Source organism: Choloepus didactylus, chromosome 7 (assembly GCF_015220235.1).
Source record: "Choloepus didactylus isolate mChoDid1 chromosome 7, mChoDid1.pri, whole genome shotgun sequence".
Lineage (NCBI taxonomy): Eukaryota > Metazoa > Chordata > Mammalia > Pilosa > Megalonychidae > Choloepus > Choloepus didactylus.
The window spans coordinates 98989936-99011500 of record NC_051313.1 but is presented as its reverse complement, the minus strand read 5'-3'; the positions used below and the strand labels follow the sequence as shown (position 1 = coordinate 99011500).

At 38.7% G+C, this 21565-nt stretch overlaps 1 protein-coding gene across 1 annotated transcript in view; it reads left to right on the top strand.

Annotated features, from left to right (window-relative positions):
• Window positions 1–2654, top strand: part of IL17A (interleukin 17A) — a 108161-nt gene extending 105507 nt beyond the window's left edge. The window contains exons 5-6 of the mRNA XM_037844673.1: window positions 909–1105; window positions 2417–2654. Coding sequence (XP_037700601.1) covers window positions 909–1105; window positions 2417–2654 — 435 coding nt within the window. The remainder of the gene's footprint in view (window positions 1–908; window positions 1106–2416) is intronic.
• The last annotated feature ends 18911 nt before the right edge of the window (window positions 2655–21565 follow it).

Here is a 21565-nt window from a genome sequence, read left to right as displayed (position 1 = left end):
CTGAAAGATAGCTATATTGGGGCTAAACCACACAAGAAGAGTCATATGATGCTGAGTACTGAGAAAAAAATGTTTATTGAGTGTCTATTTTTCTGAGTACAAAGGATTTAATATAATACTCCCATGGCATTTTTAAATCCATAAAAAAATGGGTTACTATTGTTGAGGATTTAAAAGCTTTGACTGAGACCTTTCTTTCCTTTATCAAAATGATTTTTTCTAATTAGATATATGTATAACTGTGTCTTACGGTAAATGGGCTATACATTTTTATACTATTTAACTTAAAGCGTCTTTTTTTTAAATTTGACTATTACAAAATTGATGCATGTTAATTTAGAAAAAGAAAACATGCATAAGAAAATGTAAGGGGGAACTACTTTTTAGTTGGATATTTGTCAGCAGTACAGCATTTCTACATGAATACTGACACCACATGGACTTTCCACTGCCCTTTCTTCCAAGGTGTATACTGGACTTTACATAGGGTTTCACAGAATGCTACAACTGAGAACGATGGTGCAGGAGGACATTTCCCCTAGAAAAGCACGGTTGCTATTCTCCCACTTGAAGTGGCAATGCTGCATGTGCTAACAGGCTGATGATGTGCCACTCATTACTTGTCATTTTTACTAAAATTACTGCCAGCCAATGTATAACATGCCTTTCCTAAGTCAAAAGAATGTTTAAGACTGGTAAAAAAAAAAATTCCATGGTCTTAATTATTCTGGTCATCTAACCAGTTAATTGTTTAATTGATCTAAAGACTATTTAGACTGTTTTAATTTAAAACATAATATGTTTTCTATAATTAGCAATACAGTCATCTTTTTTTTTTTTGCATTTTGTTAACAAAAACCACATTCTAATCTGATCTCACTTCTCTCTCCTTTCCCATTCAGTTCAAGTCACTCCTGCTGCTGCTGAGTCTGGTGGCCACAGTGAAAGCAGGAATAGTCATCCCACAAAACCCAGGATGTCCAAACACTGAAGACAAGAATTTTCCCCAGACTATGAGGGTCAACATGAGCATACTAAATTGGAATACACATTCCAGAAGGCCCTCAGATTACTACAACCGATCCACCTCACCTTGGAATCTCCAGTACGTAAGGGCTCCAGATCAAACCTCTGTATTCTTCAACCCTCTTGTGCATCAGAGACTACCAGTTAAATCACTTTGAGAATTATTTTATTCACTCAAAATCATCAGCCAAACATGGAAGGGCCATTGTGCAAAACAATGGTTCTCAGTTTTTCATTCTACAGACTGGTTTGGTGGTGCAAAGGAAGCCCCTCCCTTCTTACACCCATGTTATTAGATCTCATTGTCACTGACACCAAAGCCCCACCCAACTAAATAGTAGTCATTGTTCTAATACTTTAGAGACCCAATTCTATTGTTTATTAATCCCAGAAAAAAAAATAGATGTTTATCATAGCTGGATTAAGGCTTGAATTCTCTTTATCAGACCTACCATTGAGAATACTTCTTGTGAATAACTAGTAATTAACTGGGATTTTTGCTGAGTTTTTTGGGGGGTGGGGTGGGGCTGCAGAATGGATCATATTAGCATTGGAGAAATGTAGCTTGACTCTCAGTGGAGAAGTATCATGTTGGATATTTCCAAACTTTTTTTGAGTTAGATAAGTGTTGATCTACACCCCCAACACACCCATACTTGTGTGTCCTTTTTTACACCTGGTATTTAGACCCCATCATGGACTAAAAGCAAAATTTATTTTGATAATTTGACTTTATGCAAATAAGTCTTGGTTATATGAAGCCTACAGATTCACCTGACTGTAAGATTTCTTCTCCTTCTCCCCTTACTAGGAATAATTAAAGTAAATCAAACCAAATGTCAAAGTGAATCATTCACTAAGCTAGAGGAAAGAGGAAAGAAAAATTTTCGGGAGGAGAACTTTGTTTCCAGCTCTTCCTATCAGCTTTGAGCTCTGTCCCTTGAACGTACCCTCAGATAAACTGATGATGAATTCCTTGTTTCAAAGACAGCTTCATCAAGCCAGATTCACAGCTATTTTATTCCAAGATAATTCCAAATCCATTCTTGCCTTGGTCTTTTCCATCTATCAACTGCACCCTAAAGAAATTATCCTTTGTGTCAAATTTAAATCCCTTCTGTAGCTTCAGTCTATCTTATTTAGTTCATTCCTCAAAGAAAATGGGAAAAACTGATCATTGTCTTCTTTTCCATCATAGTTCATATGCTTGAAAATCCTTAAGTTTTTCCCACAGTTCTTCTTCAAACCAATATTGTACATGGAGAACTTGCAGTACCTGTATTTTGTCACTCTGTGAAATTGCCTCCCCTTTTTTTCCCCCATCTCGGTTTGATTTCCTTCCTGCTTTCCCAGGAGGTCACTTTCCCTCTGGCTTTTGTCTCCCCTGCAGCCGCAACGAGGACCCTGAGCGCTACCCGTCTGTGATTTGGGAAGCAAAGTGCCGCCACTTGGGCTGCGTCAACGCTCAGGGGAAGGTGGACCACCACATGAACTCCGTCCCCATCCAGCAGGAAATCTTGGTCCTCCGAAGGGAGTCTCAGCGCTGTCCCCACTCCTTCCGGCTAGAGAAGATGCTGGTGGCCGTGGGCTGCACCTGCGTCACCCCCATTGTCCGTACATTGTCCTGAGAGCAGTGCGGCTTTCCGGAGGAATAGACCTAGCGCCTCAAGAGCCCTCAACCTTCAAAGAACCAACCCCCTTCCTGACCAGTCTCGTAGGGTCCTTTAGACAGTTCATCTCAGCGAAGCTTTGGAGCTAACACCCGGGTTCAGAGACGGACTCTGAATTCTCTCTCCCTCTGTCTCCAAAGAGGAAAGCTGAGACTGAGTATCTGTCTTGCTTTTTATTTGCTTTTCTACGGGCTTTTTGTTATTTATGTATTTAATATGCCCCGAGTTAACTTTGGGGCAGAAGATTCCATTTTAATGTATTGCCTGCCTTATTTTGTACTTTTTAAAGAAGGCAAAGTCCCAGGCTTGAGAATTTTATTATTTAAAAAGTGAAACCTATATTTATATGAACTATTTATGGATCTATTTATGTTTCTTTAGTCTTTAGAGGAAGGTGAAATCCTAAGATTTTCTGTTATGCCCAGGGGAATATAGGTAAGATTAAAAGGTGGTTGGAGATTTCTGAGATCTTCCTATATATGGATAAGGATTTCCTCCTGTTTGCCACTTGCATTACCTGGCTGAAAAGAAAGAAAGACTAAATCTAGTTTTGTATTTATTAACTTAATTTTGTAAACTATTGAGATTTCAGGAGAGGGACAGCAAATCCAACTCTCTGTTCAACCTTTGTCATAAAAACACTTTGAAATAATAAAGTTTTGGAAGAACGCTTGCATCCTTATTGTCTCTCATTAAGTTGCTTCTGCAAACTCAACTCTTCACGGTGTGGAGGAGAATGCAAATTGGGTATGTGTAGAGCAAAACAAAGCAAGCCTTTGAGGAAAAAGCCTTTGAGCCACACGGGTTCAAGTTCTCAATATCACCTGCCTTCAGGAAAACAGAGGGCCAAGGCGCTCGGACTATTAGCCTGTGTGGACACAGCATTCAGAAATGAATTAAGCAAGTAAAATAACAGCCCTGGGGAAATGGCATGCTGTTATTAAAGATTGCACAGGGAAAAGGCCCTTCCCAAAATAAAGGGGCATGGAGGAGGAAGTACTGGCAGGAGACATTGCTTTTGGCCTAGGATATCCGGTCTCCCCCCACCAAACTCAGCCTCTCTTTGAAGGCCAATGTCTAGCAAAGATCAACAGACAAACATTTTTCTCTTCCTGAGGCCACACAACCCTAGGACCACCTTCCTTCTTCCTAGCATCCAAGGTCGTGGGTAAAAAGCCATTGAGGCAGCACAAACATGAAGTATGAGAAAATTTCAGCCCAAGTGAAATAAAAACTGAATCACATTCAACTCCAGAGTAGTTTCGAATTTTGAGTCATTACCGTCTTCCCGCCAAGGCCCAGCTGTCCGCCTTACCCTACTTCTCGAGGCCTCTGGAAATTCTCAGGCCACACGCACAGGCTCCCTGCTTCTTGAAACACCGTCTTCTTATCTCCTTCATTCTCTCGGAGGTCTGGCCCCATCCTGAGGTCAGTGGCTTTTCTCTGCTTCTTTCCCAGTTCCAAATCCAGGAGCTGACTTCCCCAGCCCTCTCCTTCTAGTGCTCTTACATCTTGATTCTCATGGCCATCTCCTGTCCCCACCTTCATTCAGGAATCCCACAGGCAGCTGTCCCTGACAGTTTCTACCGGACCTTACACTTTAAAACCTCTCACTAAAAAACTGTGGCTCATTTCCCAGTTTCTCCTGCATGGTGGTGGTAAAAATGAAAATTTGTTTTTGTTTATGGATTTTTTGTTCTTTTGGGTCAGGGAAGGGGCCAAGAGATGGGCACACAAATTCACTATTTCCTACCAGATTGTTTTTCTGAGAATGTGGGGATTGGGGGTAGGGTGGAGGGAGAGGAAGTATTTGCCTACCAGGTCCCCTCCCCCCATATGCTTGACCTTTTATCCCCTATCCTCATTTTCCCCAGTTAGCATTTTCATACCCCCCACCCCATCATCCAAGCTAGAAATCTGTGAGGCATCCTTGACCCTTCCTTATCCCTCTCCCTCCCTCCTAACACTCACACATCACCAAACTTAGGAAATTTCACTTTTTACAAGTTCTCAAATCAACCCCCTGCTTTGCCACCAATACCATGTTGCCCAAGTTCAAGACTTCATCTTTTCTCATTTCCCATCTCAGCAACTGTGACAGCTTTCCAGTTGTCTGTGACTGCCCCTGCTCCTGCTTTATTTCAGGCCACTTCCCCACCGATGTCTCACCCTCCTGCCATAGTGAGGTTCTGGTGGTGACCACCATGCTGTTCCTGACCTCAGTGTCTGTGGCATATTGTTCCCTCTGTTTTGAAGGCCTCTCTGTTCCTCTTTCCTTACCCTTACCCTCTCCCCATTCAACTCTACCCTCCTGCCTCTAGTCCTGCTTTAGAACTCCACTCAGGTATTGTCTCCTCTAAAAAGCCTTGCCCAGACCCATTTGTCCCCATCACCCCAGGTTAGGTCCCTCTCTCCTGGGCTCCAAGAGCATTGTTGCTGTCCTTTATCACTGCCCTTACATGTCCTATATTAGCAGTATCTGTTTAAGTATAGGCTGCCTAGACCAGTTTGTAGTTCCCTCAGAGAAAGGACATCAGCATCTGACCTGGCACATACTAGATGGTCAGCGTTGAACTGAATTTTAAACCAATAGCCCGAGATACCTCTAAGTCCCCAGAGACAACACTAAACTTGTCAGCTTTACATAATACTAGCTCTTCTCACTGCCTTTATTATCTATTCAAATGGCATCACTCTACTTCCCTGAGCCAGAGACCTAAATTTCTCTCTGTCCCTCATCTTCCTCATCCAGTCAGTGAGAAAAACCCTTGTCTGTTTCTCTTGTGTCCTCCCCCTCATCACTAATGCCACAGTTACTGTTATAGTTGCATTGCAACTGTCTCACTGTGTTGTTTCTTATACTGTACAACTGAGTGTCTCTCAAACTGTGGGGAGCCTAGTCAGAATAGGTAATTAAGAGCTGCTGCAACAGACAAAACTCAAACACATAAAGGCACAATTCTTGCTCATGTTACTGTCCAACAGGGGTCCTCTGGCTGCTTTGCTTCACTCAGTCACTCAGGGACCCAGAGTGACAGAGGTTCTGCCTTCTCATAGCAGCATCTAGAACTGTACTAATACAGCATCCACTCACCATGTGAGACTACTGAGCACTTGAAATGTGGCCAGTCCCAGTTGAGATGGGTTGGAAGTGTAAAATACATACTGGATTGCAAAAACAATATAAAAAAATGCAAAACATCTTGTTAATGATTTTTATATAAATAAATTTTATACAGATGAAGGTTGAATTTTTTTCATTTTAGTAATAAAGAATATAAATATAATATATATAATATATAATATAATATAATATAATATAATATAAGCTCATATACAAGAGAAAAATATGAAATAACATCCCAGGAACCGAAATTATACTGACCTTGTATTTTTCCACATCAAACACCAGGAGATAATGAATAAACATCTCCAAAGAACTAAAGGGAGAAACTTCAGCTCAGACATCACCTGTTCAGTCTTCCTTGCCCACTCAATGATAAATTTCTGAAATTTTATTGAGTAATACACTCATGATTTGTGCATTTCTCCATATATATGTAATAGGACAATAAAAATTTTACTTAAAATAAAAGAGCAGGACTTAGCCCATTGAGATCTCAATAAATATTTGCTAAATAAAAGAATAAATGACTAAACCAAGAATTCTATGTCAAGTAATGTTCTGTGAAGTCAACTGAAGACTTTCTCAGGTATGTAAGGACAAACATAAAGTGCTGTGTGAGCACCCTTTTTAGGAAAAAAAAAAAAAACAGTATTCAGAAATACACTTGAGATGATGAGAGATGAGTCAAAGCTAAATCAGGAATGGGTGGTCATGGGGTAAAATGGTCTCTGTTAGCATTGAATCTAGGTACACACACATTGAATTAAGTCTAAATAATTGTTAAGAAAGTTTTTTAAATGAACCCAAAAGCCAAAGAAATTCTTTTAAAAAGAGAGATATCTAAAATTTAGATTAATAATAGTACAATTATGATCATCTAGATTTGCAATCCAAAACTCAGTAAGCCAAGCACAAAAGTGGAGATGGAAAGGAAAGACTGAAGTAAAAAGGCACAAAATTCCTCTGCTTAAGCAGACTGAAGTCAGAAGTTACTGCTCCATTCTTTGCTTTGATAAGTAAAAAATTAAAGTGATCTAATTTGATAGTTAGGCTAAAAAGCTAAAGATAACCATCAGTACATGTAAAACAGAATGTAAGTCCTGTGAGTTTGCAAAGATGGTAAAGATAAACCAAATATTGTTCATAAATCAAAAGCCTAAAATAAAGGGAACTGAAAAACTCAGTAAAAAAATATATATATATAAAGCATAAAACAAAGGACAATATTAAGGAGATGCAAATCAAGACCACAATGCGGTATCATCTCACACCAGTTAGAATGGTTGCCATTAAACAAACAGGAAACTACAAATGCTGGAGAGATGTGGAGAAATTGCAACTCTTATTCATTGCTGGTAGGACTGTATAATGGTTCAGCCACTCTGGCAGTTTGGTGGTTCCTCAGAAACCTAGATTTCGAGTTACCCTATGATCCAACAATTTCATTTCTCAGCATTTACCCAGGGGATCTGAAAGCAGTGACGCGAACAGATTATTTGCACACCGATGTTCATAGTGGCATTGTTCACAGTTGCCAAGACATGGAAGCAACCTAAATGTCCTTCATCATATGAGTGGATAAACAAAACGTGGTATATACACACATGGAATACTACATAGCAGTAAAAGGGAACGAGGTCACAAAATCGTGAAACATATGACAACATGGATGAACCTTGAAGACATAATGCTGAGTGAAATAAGCCAGACACAAAAAGAGAGATATTGTATGTTACTACTAATGTGAACACTGTGAAAAATGTAAAATAAATATTTTATAGTGTAGAATATAGGGGACCTAGAGATAGACAGAAGCTAGTAAAGGGGGAACAATAATCTAATAAGAACAGACAAGATATTGAGGGTGATCTTAATTATATGGGAATGCTCAGGAATAACTATGGTTCACTAATTTTCTTTTGATATGGTAAGAGTATATTGGAAGGAATGAAGTTATTTCAGGATATTTGTTTTTCTCATTGCTTTGGTTTGTTTTTTTTTTGGAAATGTTTTTTTATTTGATAAAGTAAATTTTTTTTTTTAAAAAAAAGGACAATGTGAGTAAATATTTTTTATGTCTAAACAAAGAGTTTCAGATTTGTTTTTTTAAAATCCAAATATACTCTGCAAATAAGAAATATCCCTAAAATCAAATGCCAAAGATAGTTTAAAAATAAAGGAATTGGTAAGAAATATATCAGGCAAATGCATACTAGAAACAGCCAGGGAAAAGGTCATTATCAGGGGAAGTAAAATTCAGAAACACTAAATGGGAAAAAAGTCACTTGATATGGATGAAATTTAGATTAATACTGGAAAACATAAGTTATTAAAATGTATGCATAGGATAACATCCAAATGTATAAGTTACAACAACCTTAAAAATGAAGAGAAACTATATTTTTAACATTGTCTGGAAGTTCTGCCCAAAATGATAAAACAAATGTTGGAAAGGAAGAGATAAAATCAACATAATTTGCAAAGAATATGATTACATATCTAGGGAAAAAATGAACTAATAGATAGGAAAATCATTAGATCTAATGAGAATGCTCAGAAACTGGCTAGCTGCAAGATTACTATATACATTTTAAAAAACAGTTTTCCTGTGTTAAGGCAATAAGAAGTCAAAAAACATAATGGAAAAAAGTATAATTCACTATGGGGAAAAAAAAGCCTAAAGTACCTGGGACCAGTCTTTCTGAAATATGAGAAGGATTATTAAGAGAAAACTATAAAATGCTGATTAATTATTTAAAACAATTTGAGTAAATGATCAGAAATACAATACTCATTGATGGGAAGATTACTTACTTAGAAGAAAACAATACTTTCCTAGCTAATTTCTACATCTAATGCAATCCCAGTCAAATCCTGATAAGGCTTTTTATGGTAATTGTACCAGCTTGTATATATTATGTCCCCCAGAAAAAGCCATATTCTTTAATGCAGTCTTGTGGGGGCAGATGTATTAGTGTTGATTAGGTTCAAATCTTTGGATTAGGCTGTTTCCATAGAGATTTGACCCACCCAAATGTGAGTGACACCTTTGATTAGGGTGTGACCTCTTGATTGAATAGTTCTACAGAAATGTGGCCCCGCCCATTTTAGGGTGGGTCTTGATTCATTCACTGGAGTCCTATAAAAAGAGCTCACAAACAGGGACCTCAGAGCAACTGAGAGTGACATTTTGAAAAGGAGCTGCAGCTAAGAAAGGACCAAATGCTACAAGACCAACATTTTGGATAATGCCATTTTGAAATGCAACCTAGGCACAAGCAGACACCAGCCACAAGGCTTCCCAGCTTACAGAGGTTTTCCAGATGCGGACAGCCATCCTCCAGTGAAGGTACCCTATTGTTGATGCCTTACCTTGGACACTTTATGGCCTTAAGACTGTAACTTTGTAACCAAATAAACCCCCTTTATAAAAGCCAATCCATTTCTGGTGTTTTGCAAAAGGGCAGCATTAGCAAACCAGAAGAGTAATTTAACAAATTTCTAAAACTATTCTGAGGACACATGAGAAAAGCTATTGAAGATTTCTCTTAGCAGATAGTGAAACACAGTTTAAAGTTGCATTTTTAAAGTAATGTGGTATGAGAATAGAAACCTCAATGAAGGAATTAAATAACCTAGAAATATATCATGACATTTATAAAAGATCTAAAATATGGTAAAAATAAAAATGTCATCACAAATTAGTAAAATGGAAATTACTTAGTGAATAAGTTTTGGCTTATTTGTTAATTCTCTGGGAGAGAAATAAAACCATTCTCTATCTTTTTCTCATATCATATATCCAGATGACCTTCAGATGGATTATAGAGTAAAATATAAAATATAAAAACCACAAATTATAGAAACAATGAAAAAAATCTCTTTAGCCAGTGAGATCATAGTTAATTTTTGTTTTCTTCTTATACTTCACTATATTTTCAAATTTTATGAGTATATATTAATTTTAAAACAAAAAGTAACTTTTTAACATTTCTAGTTATTTAAAACAAAATATAATTGACTATCGAACATTTATCAAACATTTGTGCGGCAGAAGATTCATACGCTTCACAGAAATGAAGAAATTTCCATATATACAGGATGGATTAAATACCTAATTTTCCTTCCTCCTGAAACGGCACTAAAATTACAATTTTTTATGAAAAATTTTTTATGAAACACACATAAACCCAAAAGACAACAGCAACGCAATTTTACAGGTGGAAAACAGAGGATAAGTGGTAGTTGAGTCCATGGAACTGAGAGAGAAAAATCCTTTAAAAATCTCACAGAAGGAAGCTGAGACCCAACTCAATTTATACCATAGGATCTCCTGAAATCTCCAGTCTCAGCCGCACCTGCAGCCTCTGGAGCCAGGAAGAAACCAGGAAGGAGGGTAGATTTAAGCGAGCTGGATGAGAACATTAAGCAGCAGCTTGATCTGCACCCACCACACCCTCTCCCCCGACCCCCTCACCGTCCCCCTCCATCCCTTCACTCCCATCCCCCCACCCTGGTTCTTCTGCCCAATCCCCAACTACTGGGCAAATGGTCTGTTTAACCCCAACAGGAAGTTGGAGGATTATCTCTGGAAAGGGTAAAACAGGCTCCTTGGACTGGAGGCCCGCAGCACAAGTGAGGTGTGGTACTGTAACAGTTTCCTGTGGCTGCGGTAACAAATTACCACAAGCATGGTGACTGAAAACAACACACGTATTATCGTACAGTTCTGGAGGCCAGAATTATGTGATTGGTTTCCCTGGGCTGAAATCAAGGTGTCAGCAGGCCTGGTCGCTCCAGCAGGCTCTAGGGGAGACGCCGTCCCCAGCCTGGCTCCTAACTCCCTCCTCACAGCCCTTCAACCCATGGTGTTTCTGCCTTTACCTCCCCTACTTCTGGAGAAAATCTCCCTCTGCTTCCCTTTATAAAGATGCCTGTGATTTCAGTTAGGACCACATCCATCTCAAGATCCTTGACTTAATCACATCTACCAAGCCCCTTTTGCCAAATAAAGTAGCATCTACAGATTCCAAGGATTAGGACCTGGATATTGTTAGGGCCAGGATTCAGCCTAGGGGGTCCCAGGCCACAAACGGAAGGATTAGGTGATCACACAGGTGCTGAAAGCTGAGGATCACCCCACCCTGGGGACTCCCTTCAGGTTCCAGAACTCGAGTAGCAAGATCCTTAACTCTTAACAGGACACTTAGGGATGTGACCAGCTCAAGAGGAGAGACCTAAGGAAACTCAGAGACGTTCCCCATAAATTATCTGTCCCGATCACCCTTTAGTGAAACCCAGAGTCCACAGATTTATCAATACGCTCAGTTTCTGGACAGTTTTTAATCTCAATCTTGAGCAAACATCTGAGAAAATCTAGCATGGAGGACAGATACCAAAACAAACTAAAAAGAGCAATAAGAGGGAACAGAAAATATGTAGGGAAAAAAAATCACTCTAAAAAGTATAATTAATAGTCTCAGATATGTGTGTAGGTATATGTGTATGTGTACCCCTTCACAAATGTATATCTGTATCGATACATACACACACACAGGCAGATATGTGATATGTGTATCACAGGGAATATTGGTTACAATGTGTTAAGGGGACAAGCTCAAGGCTGCTTGTTAAGGCTGTTTGTTGATGATAGCTGAGAAATGGAGACAAACAAAATATTTTTTAAAAAATAGGTGAAATTTCTTGGATATATATTATGAACAATAATGCAGAGAGAAGAAATAAAAGGTCACAAATATGAGTACATCATTGATAAAATGACTTGAAATGTAAAAGTAAGATTTACAGCACCATAACTTATATATGTAGTATACTAGTCAGGGTTCCCCAGAAAAACAGAACCAAAAGGAGATTTTAGTTAGGAAAGTAAGTAGGCAGGTAGGTAAGTAAGTAGTACTGCAGTTTGGGGTGTTTGAGCTATATGTGGTTTCTTTTTTTAAATTCTTTAAATTGTACACGTGCATTTTATTCATTCTCCTGTATATATTATACATTTTAGAATTAAAATTTTTTAAAACTGTGGAAGAAATCACAAAGGAAAAGAGTACAGATTTGGCTACACAATACTGTAAATCTTCTATATGTTAAAAAACATTAATCTGAAAGTTAATAAACAAACTGAGAAAATATTTGTCACAATATAATAATATCGAGGCTGTGAGCCTGTGTACGAGTCACCACCCCTCCCGCCAATTGGGGGCCTTTGTCTTGCTCTTCCCTCTGCTTGGCACATGCTTCCTCTGATATCCTGATGAACTGCTGGTACTCCCTTTCCTACTTCCATGTTTTTTTTTTTCACCATGGAAGTCACCTCCTCCTAATATACTATTTAACTCGTTTATTTTGCACTGTCCTTCTCTCCCCACCAGAATGAAAACTCCATGCAGGCAGAAATTTTTGTCTGCTTTGTTTAATGCTGTTCCCAGTGCCTGGAACAGGACCCAGCACATAGTAGTTTCTCAATAAACATTTGTTGAATGAATGAATGAATATGAAAAGTAGGTGTTAATTGATAGGACAAGCACCAAGAACATCTTTTAAAAGGATAAAAGATATAAACTGACAACTTACATGATATAAGAATCAAAATGCCTTATAAGCACATAGAGAAATTTTTGCTGTCACTAATAACCAAATAAATTCATATTAAACAATTAGCTACCTTTTGCCTTTCAAATTAGCAAAGCTAATTTTTTAACTGTAATAGTTTTGGCAAGGATGTGCTAAATTGAGCAATTATTCACTTCCAGCAAGTGTAGGGTACAGCATTCTGAATAGCAAATTTATAATTTAATTCAAGAACTTTTAAAACGTTCATGCCCTTTTGCCCAATAATTGTACTTTTGGAAAGTTATAATAACAAAATAATTTTAAAATACATACAAAACTATGTAAAAAAGTATGTACAAAACTAACATTATCAGATGTCATTAAACTCATGTTTATAATGTAGTGTGAATACATGGGTAAAAATCAGGATAAGAAAATGAGAGAGAGAATCATACAACTATTTGAAATAAGTCACTAAAAAGACAGGAGGGAAATACTTTAAAATAGTAAGAGAACATACTCTGGGTAATTATTTTTTTCTTTATAATTTCTGATTTTAAATGACCATCTATTTCTTTTAAAATTGGAGGGTGCTTTATGATCTGAAAATTGTCAGCTTTAAAAATAATTTGGTAATTTGAAAAAGTTGTTTCTTTCCTAAAGCAGTATTATAATGTATGGAAAGTGTGAGATTAAAAATGGCTCTAAAAAAGATTCAACATCTGGAACCTCCAAACCAAAAAAACAAAAAAAAGTGCAGGATTCTATGGTTATGGCCCATTGTACCCCCTGGTGGCAGCATACCCAAAAAAGAAAAAGTAAAGTGAGAACACACTCAAGCTGGAAAAACTACATACTTCCCTCTAAAATCAAAGCTTCATCTTCAAAACATCAGGAAAAAGATCCCACATACACAAAGTAACATGGAAATAAACATACACTTTCATCCTTTTTATGTTGTCAGCATCACAGCCTCAGTTCTCTAAGATTAAACACCTGGAGCCATATGCATTGTATTCTATAGCACTAGTAAGCAACCATTAGTGTTGAAGGGCCCGACGAGTCTACTTGTAGGCATAAATTATCCAAAAGGACTATTTATCTTCAACAAATTAGGTGATCGCTGCCACATCCCCATCACACCTTCAGTCTTGTGGTATTTCAGTGAAAAATAAATTCAGCAGGATCAAAAGCAAGGTATGGTGGAGATGGGGAAAGAAAGGAAAATTAGGTGCAGAAGCTTTCAAATATTGAAGTAGTGCAAATTGAAATGCTGAAGTAGTAATAGTACATTCTACCTCTCAAATTGGGAAAGATTTTGAAATATCACAACACCCACTCTAATCAAGGTTTCACACACATAACCTCCCCCCACCATTTCTCCAAAACAGTTTCTGCCACTGTCACCAACTCCACATTGCCAAATTTCATGGTCATATCTCAGTCTTCATCTTTCTCCACCTCTCAGCAACATTTGATACCCAGGAACAATCCCTCCTTCTTTTTCTCTTTTACCCAGCTCCCATTATGTAGCTGATCATTTCTGCCAGCGAGTTTTCATCACGTCAAAAAGCTCTGTGACTACAGCATGAAGGGTAAGTGGAAGGATGAAGTGAAGAAGTCCACATTTACAAACCCTTCTCTATGCCAGGCAAGTGCAAGGGTGCTCCTCGGGTTATCACATTTCATACTCACGACCACCTTTCCTCCGTCTTCAAAGTCAAGAAATGCACACTGGCCATGGATACCTGAGTTATGGGCCTAGCTGACATTCTTTCAACGTTCCTCTTCAGAATGCAGTGTCGGAAGGCCATGTCCACAGGCTCCATCCTACGCTGCCTGAGCAAGGATGTCTGAGCCAATTGCCTGAAAGGAAACTAAATGTCCCACCTGAACCTGGTCCCAGAGACTAAGGAAATCTATGCTTTCCACATTCCTAAGTCTCATACTCTCCCCTTTTACCACAGTGCACTGACTGGTCTTCATGTCTGATTATCTGTTGTCAAATATCTTGGACTCTGAGAGATTCTCAGTATCCATGAAGAAGCCCTGTCTTTTTGACCACAGCAGGACTGTCCTGGACAAAACTGAACAAGATGAAGCTGGCTTCCCTTCTCTCTGTTTAATGATCTCCTTCCCCAGCTGCTTTGTGTCAAAGGCTGCCCCCCACCATTCTGCATACTGACTGGGACCCCCATATCCAAAGGGAAAATACATCAAGACGTGAGATCTAAAAGGGATCTGTGCTCCACTTCTGGGTGGGACAAGTGCTTGGGATAAAAAGGTATAAACCTTCAAAGTGCTGGAATTTTCTGGATAATTTTTGGGAAAGCAGTAATTTAGGAGTGGGGAGCAACAGAAAGAATATTTAAAATTCAAACTGGCCTACACAATGTGAGACAAATGGAACTTCTTCCTATGTTCCATAATCATCCTTTATTTCCTTCCAACAAATCTTTCTATTTTCTCTGTGTCCTTTTCTCAGCTGCATTCAAGAGGGTTTCTAATCCATACTAAGATATGGGTGACAGAAATGAATATGTCGTTGCTCTGGGCACACTTCCGTTTCCAGAGAGAATCTCTGTTAACCCCCAAAATTACTACCCTGGTGGGACAAGTGGAGCAAAGAAACCATTTACCACTCACCAAAATCCAGAGGCAGCAGAGTACATATATATGGTCAGCGGCACTAACTCTGGCTTTCAACTGGCCTAGGTGGCACTGGGCACCTTATTTGCTATCTCAAAACCTCAGTTTTCACATCTGAAAAGTGAAGATAGCAATAGAAACAACCTTCAATTTTGCTTTGAGAATTAAATGTGATAATTCTCAGTACACAGCATGGTGATAGTGCCTCGGATGTAGAAAATGCTCAATTCATGTAAGCAGTTTGTTGTTGTACTTGTGTTTTACATCTGCACTGTGTATAAAAGTGGCCAACAGAAAAGCCTGAGACACACTCCGTTCACTCTATGTACAGACAGGGAGGACCTGGTCTTCCCAAAACAAAGGACCCTCCACTCCCCTCTGCTTGCATTTGTGTATCATTTGGAGTCAGTCTGCACTATAGTTGCTGTCCTCAAATCGGCCCTGATCAAACTCCACCAGAAGGAAGTGGTAGATTTAATGTAATAATGTGTTTAACTAGTTTGATGAATTTTCTCATTCTGTCAAGTATTCATTGGATGCTTAATCTAATTATATCAAAGGACTAGGCCTTTGTAGCAGTGAAAAGTAATCAAAAGACCATATCTCTAAAGGAGATGATCTGACTTCCATTCCTTCTCTCTCTCTCTCTCTCTTTTTTTTTTTTTCAAGAAGGGCAAAACAAACAGTTCCAGAGGTAGGAATAGGTAGATAAGTCCATCTTACAAATTTCCTAAGCCTTAGGCACTCTTCCTTTTAAAGGCCTATAGCACATAAGGCCCAACTGTAAAAATGTACCCATATCCAACAATTAGCATGATTTATATATAATTATGAGTTAAATTAAATTGCAGTTGACTGACATATTTGATTCTATTAAAGCACACACATAATTTAGCTTTTTTATTTTGTCCAATTTCTTTGGCATTTTGGAGATAATTAATTCTTTTTTCCACTTCTCAAACATTCTTTAGGCCCTAAATAGCTTAGATAAGCCATGAGTACAGTGCTCTAGAGCTTAAAGGACAAAATGGCCCTAGCTGGGCTTAAATCCCAGCTCCATCTGTCATTTAGCTATGTGAGTTTGGTTAAATTACTTAAGCTGTCTCAGGTTCAATCACACTTTCAGTCAAGTCATTCAGACATACTTAGCAAGCTCCACGCCCACTGCTTTCATAGAAAAGCAACACAGTAACTAATTACTTTCTTTTCCCACTCAGAGCTCTACAGTGTGCAGAACCCCCAGCCCAGTTATTCTGAACCAAACAGAAGGTGTGGGATAGATTGAGCTTAAAAGTCGCCAGTGTGCATATAGCATCCCCTTCCTTTAAGTTTCAAGGCTTAGTCATGAAGGACCTCAAGTGGACTATACTGAAGGAAAATTCCTTACGAGTAACAGATTTTCTGAGAACCGCTCTTGTATTTGTCTTTATTCATTCCCACTCCCATACTTCAAGCTTCCTGCTTTGTATTATGACACATACACACACATACACACACACACACACACACACACACACACACACACACACACACACACTCTTCCCTACACATTCATGGGGAGCATACACCCTTAGCATCCAAACCTCAGTTGGGGCATGGTGAGGAGCACTAGAAGAGACAGGGGGCAATAAAAGGAGCCAACAGGTAGACCCAGGCAACTAGAGCTGGAACCCAAGGGAAGCATCTCAGAGCATCAGTGGTGGTGGAGTACTTGCAAAAAGGCAGAGAGCAGTTGACTTCATCAACTTGAACAGCTTTTCTGGATTATTCTCCATCAAGACCAACCCTACTGACCAGACATAGTTGATTTTTTTCTCAGACCTAACAACTGTCATCCACAGAGCCATGGATCAAATGCAACCTTGATCAACTATTTTTAATGCAATTTTATTTTATTGAGATATGATCATATAACATACAATCATTCAAAGTGTACAATCAGTTGTTCACAGTATCATCATATAGTTGTGCTTTCATCACCACAATCAAACTTTGAACATTTTCATTAATCCAAAGAATAAAATAAAAATTAAAGTAAAAAAGTGAAAAAAGAACACTCAAGTCATCCCCCCCCAACCCTATTTTTCCGTTAGTTTTTTTGCCCTCATTTTTCTACTCATCCATCCATACACTGGATAAAAAGAATGCAATCCACAAGGTTTTCAGACTTACCCTGTCACCCCTTGTAAGCTACATTGTCATACAATCGTCTTCAAGAATCAAGGCCACTGGGTTGGGGTTTGATAGTTTCAGGTATTTACTTCTAGCTATTCCAACACATGAAAACCTAAAAAGTGTCATCCATATAATGCATAAGAATGTCCACCAGAGTGACCTCTCGACTCCATTTGAATTCTCTCAGCCACTGAAGTTTTATTTTGTTCCATTTCGTGTCCCCCTTTTGGTCAAGAAGATGTTCTCAATCCCATGATGCTAGGCCCAGATTCATCCCCAGGAGTCATATCCTGCATTGCCAGGGAGACTTACACCCCTGGGAGTTAGGTTCCATGTAGGGGGGAGGGCAGTGAGATCACTTGCCAGGGTGGCTTAGTTAAAGAGAGAGAGACAGGACCACATCTGAACAACAAAGAGGCACTCAGGGGGAGACTCTTAGGTACAATTATAAGCAAGCCTAGCTTCTCCTTTGCTGTAACAGACTTTTTAAAGGCAAGTCCCATGATAGAGGCACATCAACCTTCTAGTCCTCAATGTCTGTGAGAACATCAGCAACCATCCAGGGGAGGAAGCCCAACACCTCTGAATTTTCCCCCAGCTCCTCAGGGGGCCCCTGCATATTTTTTTTTCATTGTTTCTTTTTTTAAATTAACTTTCTCAAAAAATTTCAAAAAAAAAACAGACAATAAAAAACCATTTCAAACAAAACCAAAACAAAGGAATAAGAAAAAACAAATATCCTAGAATAACAAATATCCTAGAATTACAAAACCAAAACAAAGAAATAAGAAAAAACAAATATCCTAGAATAACAAATATCCTAGAATTACTTCCATCATGTTCCTATTCTACTCCAAGAAAATATACAGACTATAACTCAAGAGATCAACTATTTTTTAAACTATATTGTGCACCTATTTTTGGGCAAAACATCAGAGAAGGAGATATGGACACAGTCAAAGATAAATGATGGAGTTCTTTTTCTCAAGAAGGCTCCAGTCTAATGGGACAAGGGGGTGGGGATAGAAGATAACTATAAAGAAATAACTGAGGTTTATAGCAAGATATAGGCTAAATGAGTGATGTCAAAGCAGAAAGGCTCCTCACTGTTGGATGGGATGGTCACAAACAGCTTCGCCTGGGAAAAATTTGAGCTGAGTCCCCAGGAAAAGTTTCCGAGTAGCTGGAGAGGGGATTTCAGGCTTAGGAAATAAAGAGGAAAAGCAGGGACAGTATGTGTTTTCCTGATTTTTGACTACAAGGGCTCTGTTAAAACCTGGATTTAGAAACTCAGTGCCTATCATTAAAAAAAGCAAATCAGGAAGGATAATGAAAACCACTAAGAAGTGGTCTGGAGACCTCAAGAGTGGTTGTCTCTCTCCAGGCTCCTCATGTGCTCAAGCATCAGTCTCACCAGGTGTACAATTAGGGCAGATCTGACAAGACTTGTTCTCAGAGCATGAAACTTATTCTTGGTGATGTAGGGGAAGCCCATATGCATCTGTGGTTAAAAGCAAACAGTCTTTAAAGGCTCAGATCAAAGATGACCTGTACCTCGCTTACCTCATGCCAGAAAGCCACAGGTGGGTTATTCTCATGAGTTCCTGGAAGGAGTAACAATGAATAGTAGTGTGCACATACCCAGATATATACCAAATATGGATGACGGTGATAGTGATGATGATTCAGTCATAAACTAACAGCTATTGAGGACACTTGTGTCATTGGTCCTGTGTTAATTACCAGAAAGACAAAGGTGGGAAGGCTGTCTCTTTCACATTTGTCTGCCCATTTTCTTCCAGGAGGAGTGGTGACTTAGATGAATATTAATGGATTGTTATAAGGATAATTATAAAATCATTATGATGGAAGAAATTTTGAATGGTCTTCCAGTTCATTCCTTTGTATAATGATAGGAAAAAGTGAAACTGCATGAGCAAAAACATTATCAAGTGTAGATTTGAAACCAAATATGAAAATATCACAATCCTGTGGTTCATGTCCCCAAAAGATAAGAAGTCCTTTTCATGTCCAATGGAATCTTCCCATCTTGAATTTGCATCACTTAACCATTGTATAAAAATTCATTACAACTAGTATCCCTTTATTGGGGAAGATATTATGGGATATTAAAAAAAGACATAATGATCTTACTTTTTAATTAAGAAAAAAATTGAAAACACATGGATTGATTCAGGAATAAAGCAGCATTGGTCATAATGCCATCATATAAGGATATAATGCTATGTTAAATTGTATTCAGTGAATTGCACATTGCAAAGTGGCACTAGCCTTTTGGTGAAGTCTATGGCAATATGAATGGAGAAAAAACTACAAAGACATTCAAAGCCTTTAATCCAATTAAACTACTTCTGAGAAGTTTCTAAAGAAGTAATTCAAAAGAGGGCAGAATTCTGGAGCAGTAAACACAGCAAGGGGTAAGGGCACAAGGACCACTGAACAAATGGAAAACTCAGCCTTAGCCAAGAGCACAGTGGGGTCATCCAGACTAATAGGAAAGTAGGCAGATCCAGGTAGGTGGGTAGATGTATGGGACTTGTAGAAATTCTCTTCTGGTTGCTTTTATTTTCTGCATAAAATAAGCAAGATCATCTACAGAGAGTGAGGATGGTGATGTAGATATTTGAGGTTTGAGGAGTATATGTCAGGGTAGATTTGGAGATAAGAAGCAAAAAAAAAAATGGTAACTAACATCAGAAGATAAGAGAAAATGTTAAATAATAAGGTTGTAGAGTAGGACAGTAAATGGATGATTGGGCAGATTAAGGGCCAGTGAGATCAGTCAGCAGGGTTGCATGTTTTTCTCCAGCCACATTCACTCCAGGTTCAAGCACAGAGTAAGTGGAGACCTGAATTAAACTAGGGTTGGGTTTTACCAGTTGAATATTACTGAGCTAGGCAAGGGACTGAGGGCATGTGCAAAGGGAGTGATTTTAATGTCGGGCTAGGAATTTAAGCTGAGTAAGGTGTTTTAGTTTTCTAGCTGCCAAAGCAAATACCATGTAATGGGTTGGCTTCAACAATGAGAATTTATTAGGTCACAGTTTTGAGGCTAGGCAAAAGTCCAAATCAAGGCATCATCAAGGCAATGCTTTCTTCCTGAACACTGGGATTTCAGGGCTGGCTGCAGTGATCCTCAGTCCTAGACTTCTCTGTCACATGGCAATGCACATGGGTTCCACTGACTTTCAGCTTCTGGCTGCTCCTTCTGTGGCTTTCTATCTGAATTTCATTCTGCTTAGAAAGGACTCTACTAATAGGATTAAGACCCATCCTGATTGAGTTTGGCCATACCTTAACTGAAGTAACTTCATCAAAAGTCCTACTTACAATGGGTTCACACCCACAGGCATGGATTAGATTTAAGAACATGATTTTGGGGGGTACATAGCTCCAAACCACTACAGAAGGGAAATGAGGACATGGGGACAAGGGACAGTAAATTATAGTGTCTAGTGGGAAAAAGAGGAGTCAAAGATTGTTGGTACTGAGGTACTTGACCCTCACATCTAGTCACCTACTACTATTGATTTTTTCCATTCCACTTGTTCCCTAATTTGAATCATTATCATCTCATCAAAGCTAAATAAATTCAATCTCCTCCTAATTGAAATATCTGACCCTAATCTAGCCTGGAGAGTAATGGATTTCATAACATGAAACATAAACCATTTAGGGGTAAGATGGGGTGAGAGTGGAGGAAAATCAGTTAAGGTTTAGATTCCTAATGTGCAGTTTAGTGAGGAAGCTGTCAAGAGTAGTGTCCAAGATAGAATAAAACACTTGACTAAAAGCTGATACTGCCCCCTTAATAGTAGCTTTCATGTAACAGATAGTTGCTGAATAAATTGGAGGAATGAAATTGAATAGATGAATGAATGGCACTCTCAGCATGGAGGAAGTAATCAAAAAGATATGATTTTCCAAAGGGATAGAGTAAGAAGTATCTTAGTAACAGTGGAAATGATGAGAAGGAATAGACTTGAGAAGTATTAAGGATAACATCAAGACTCAATGGGGTGGTTAGGGTGAAGGATGCAGGGACAGAGAGAGACACAGATGTCACCCAAGTCATTCACTTGGTCAATGGGGTGGATGTAATGTCCTTCATAAGATAAGGAATCGAAGAAAGAAGAAAAAATGGATGAGGATCTAGTGAGAGTGGGGAATTAATTTTGAACATATTGAGTTTGAGATATCTGTGGGACATTCAAGTAGAAATGTCCAGTGAGTGAAGAAAGATATGAGCCAGCAGCTCAGCGGAGATGTGAGCTTGAGGAATTTAGAAGATTAAGGGCCCTCAGGCGACAATAGATGATGTCCAAAG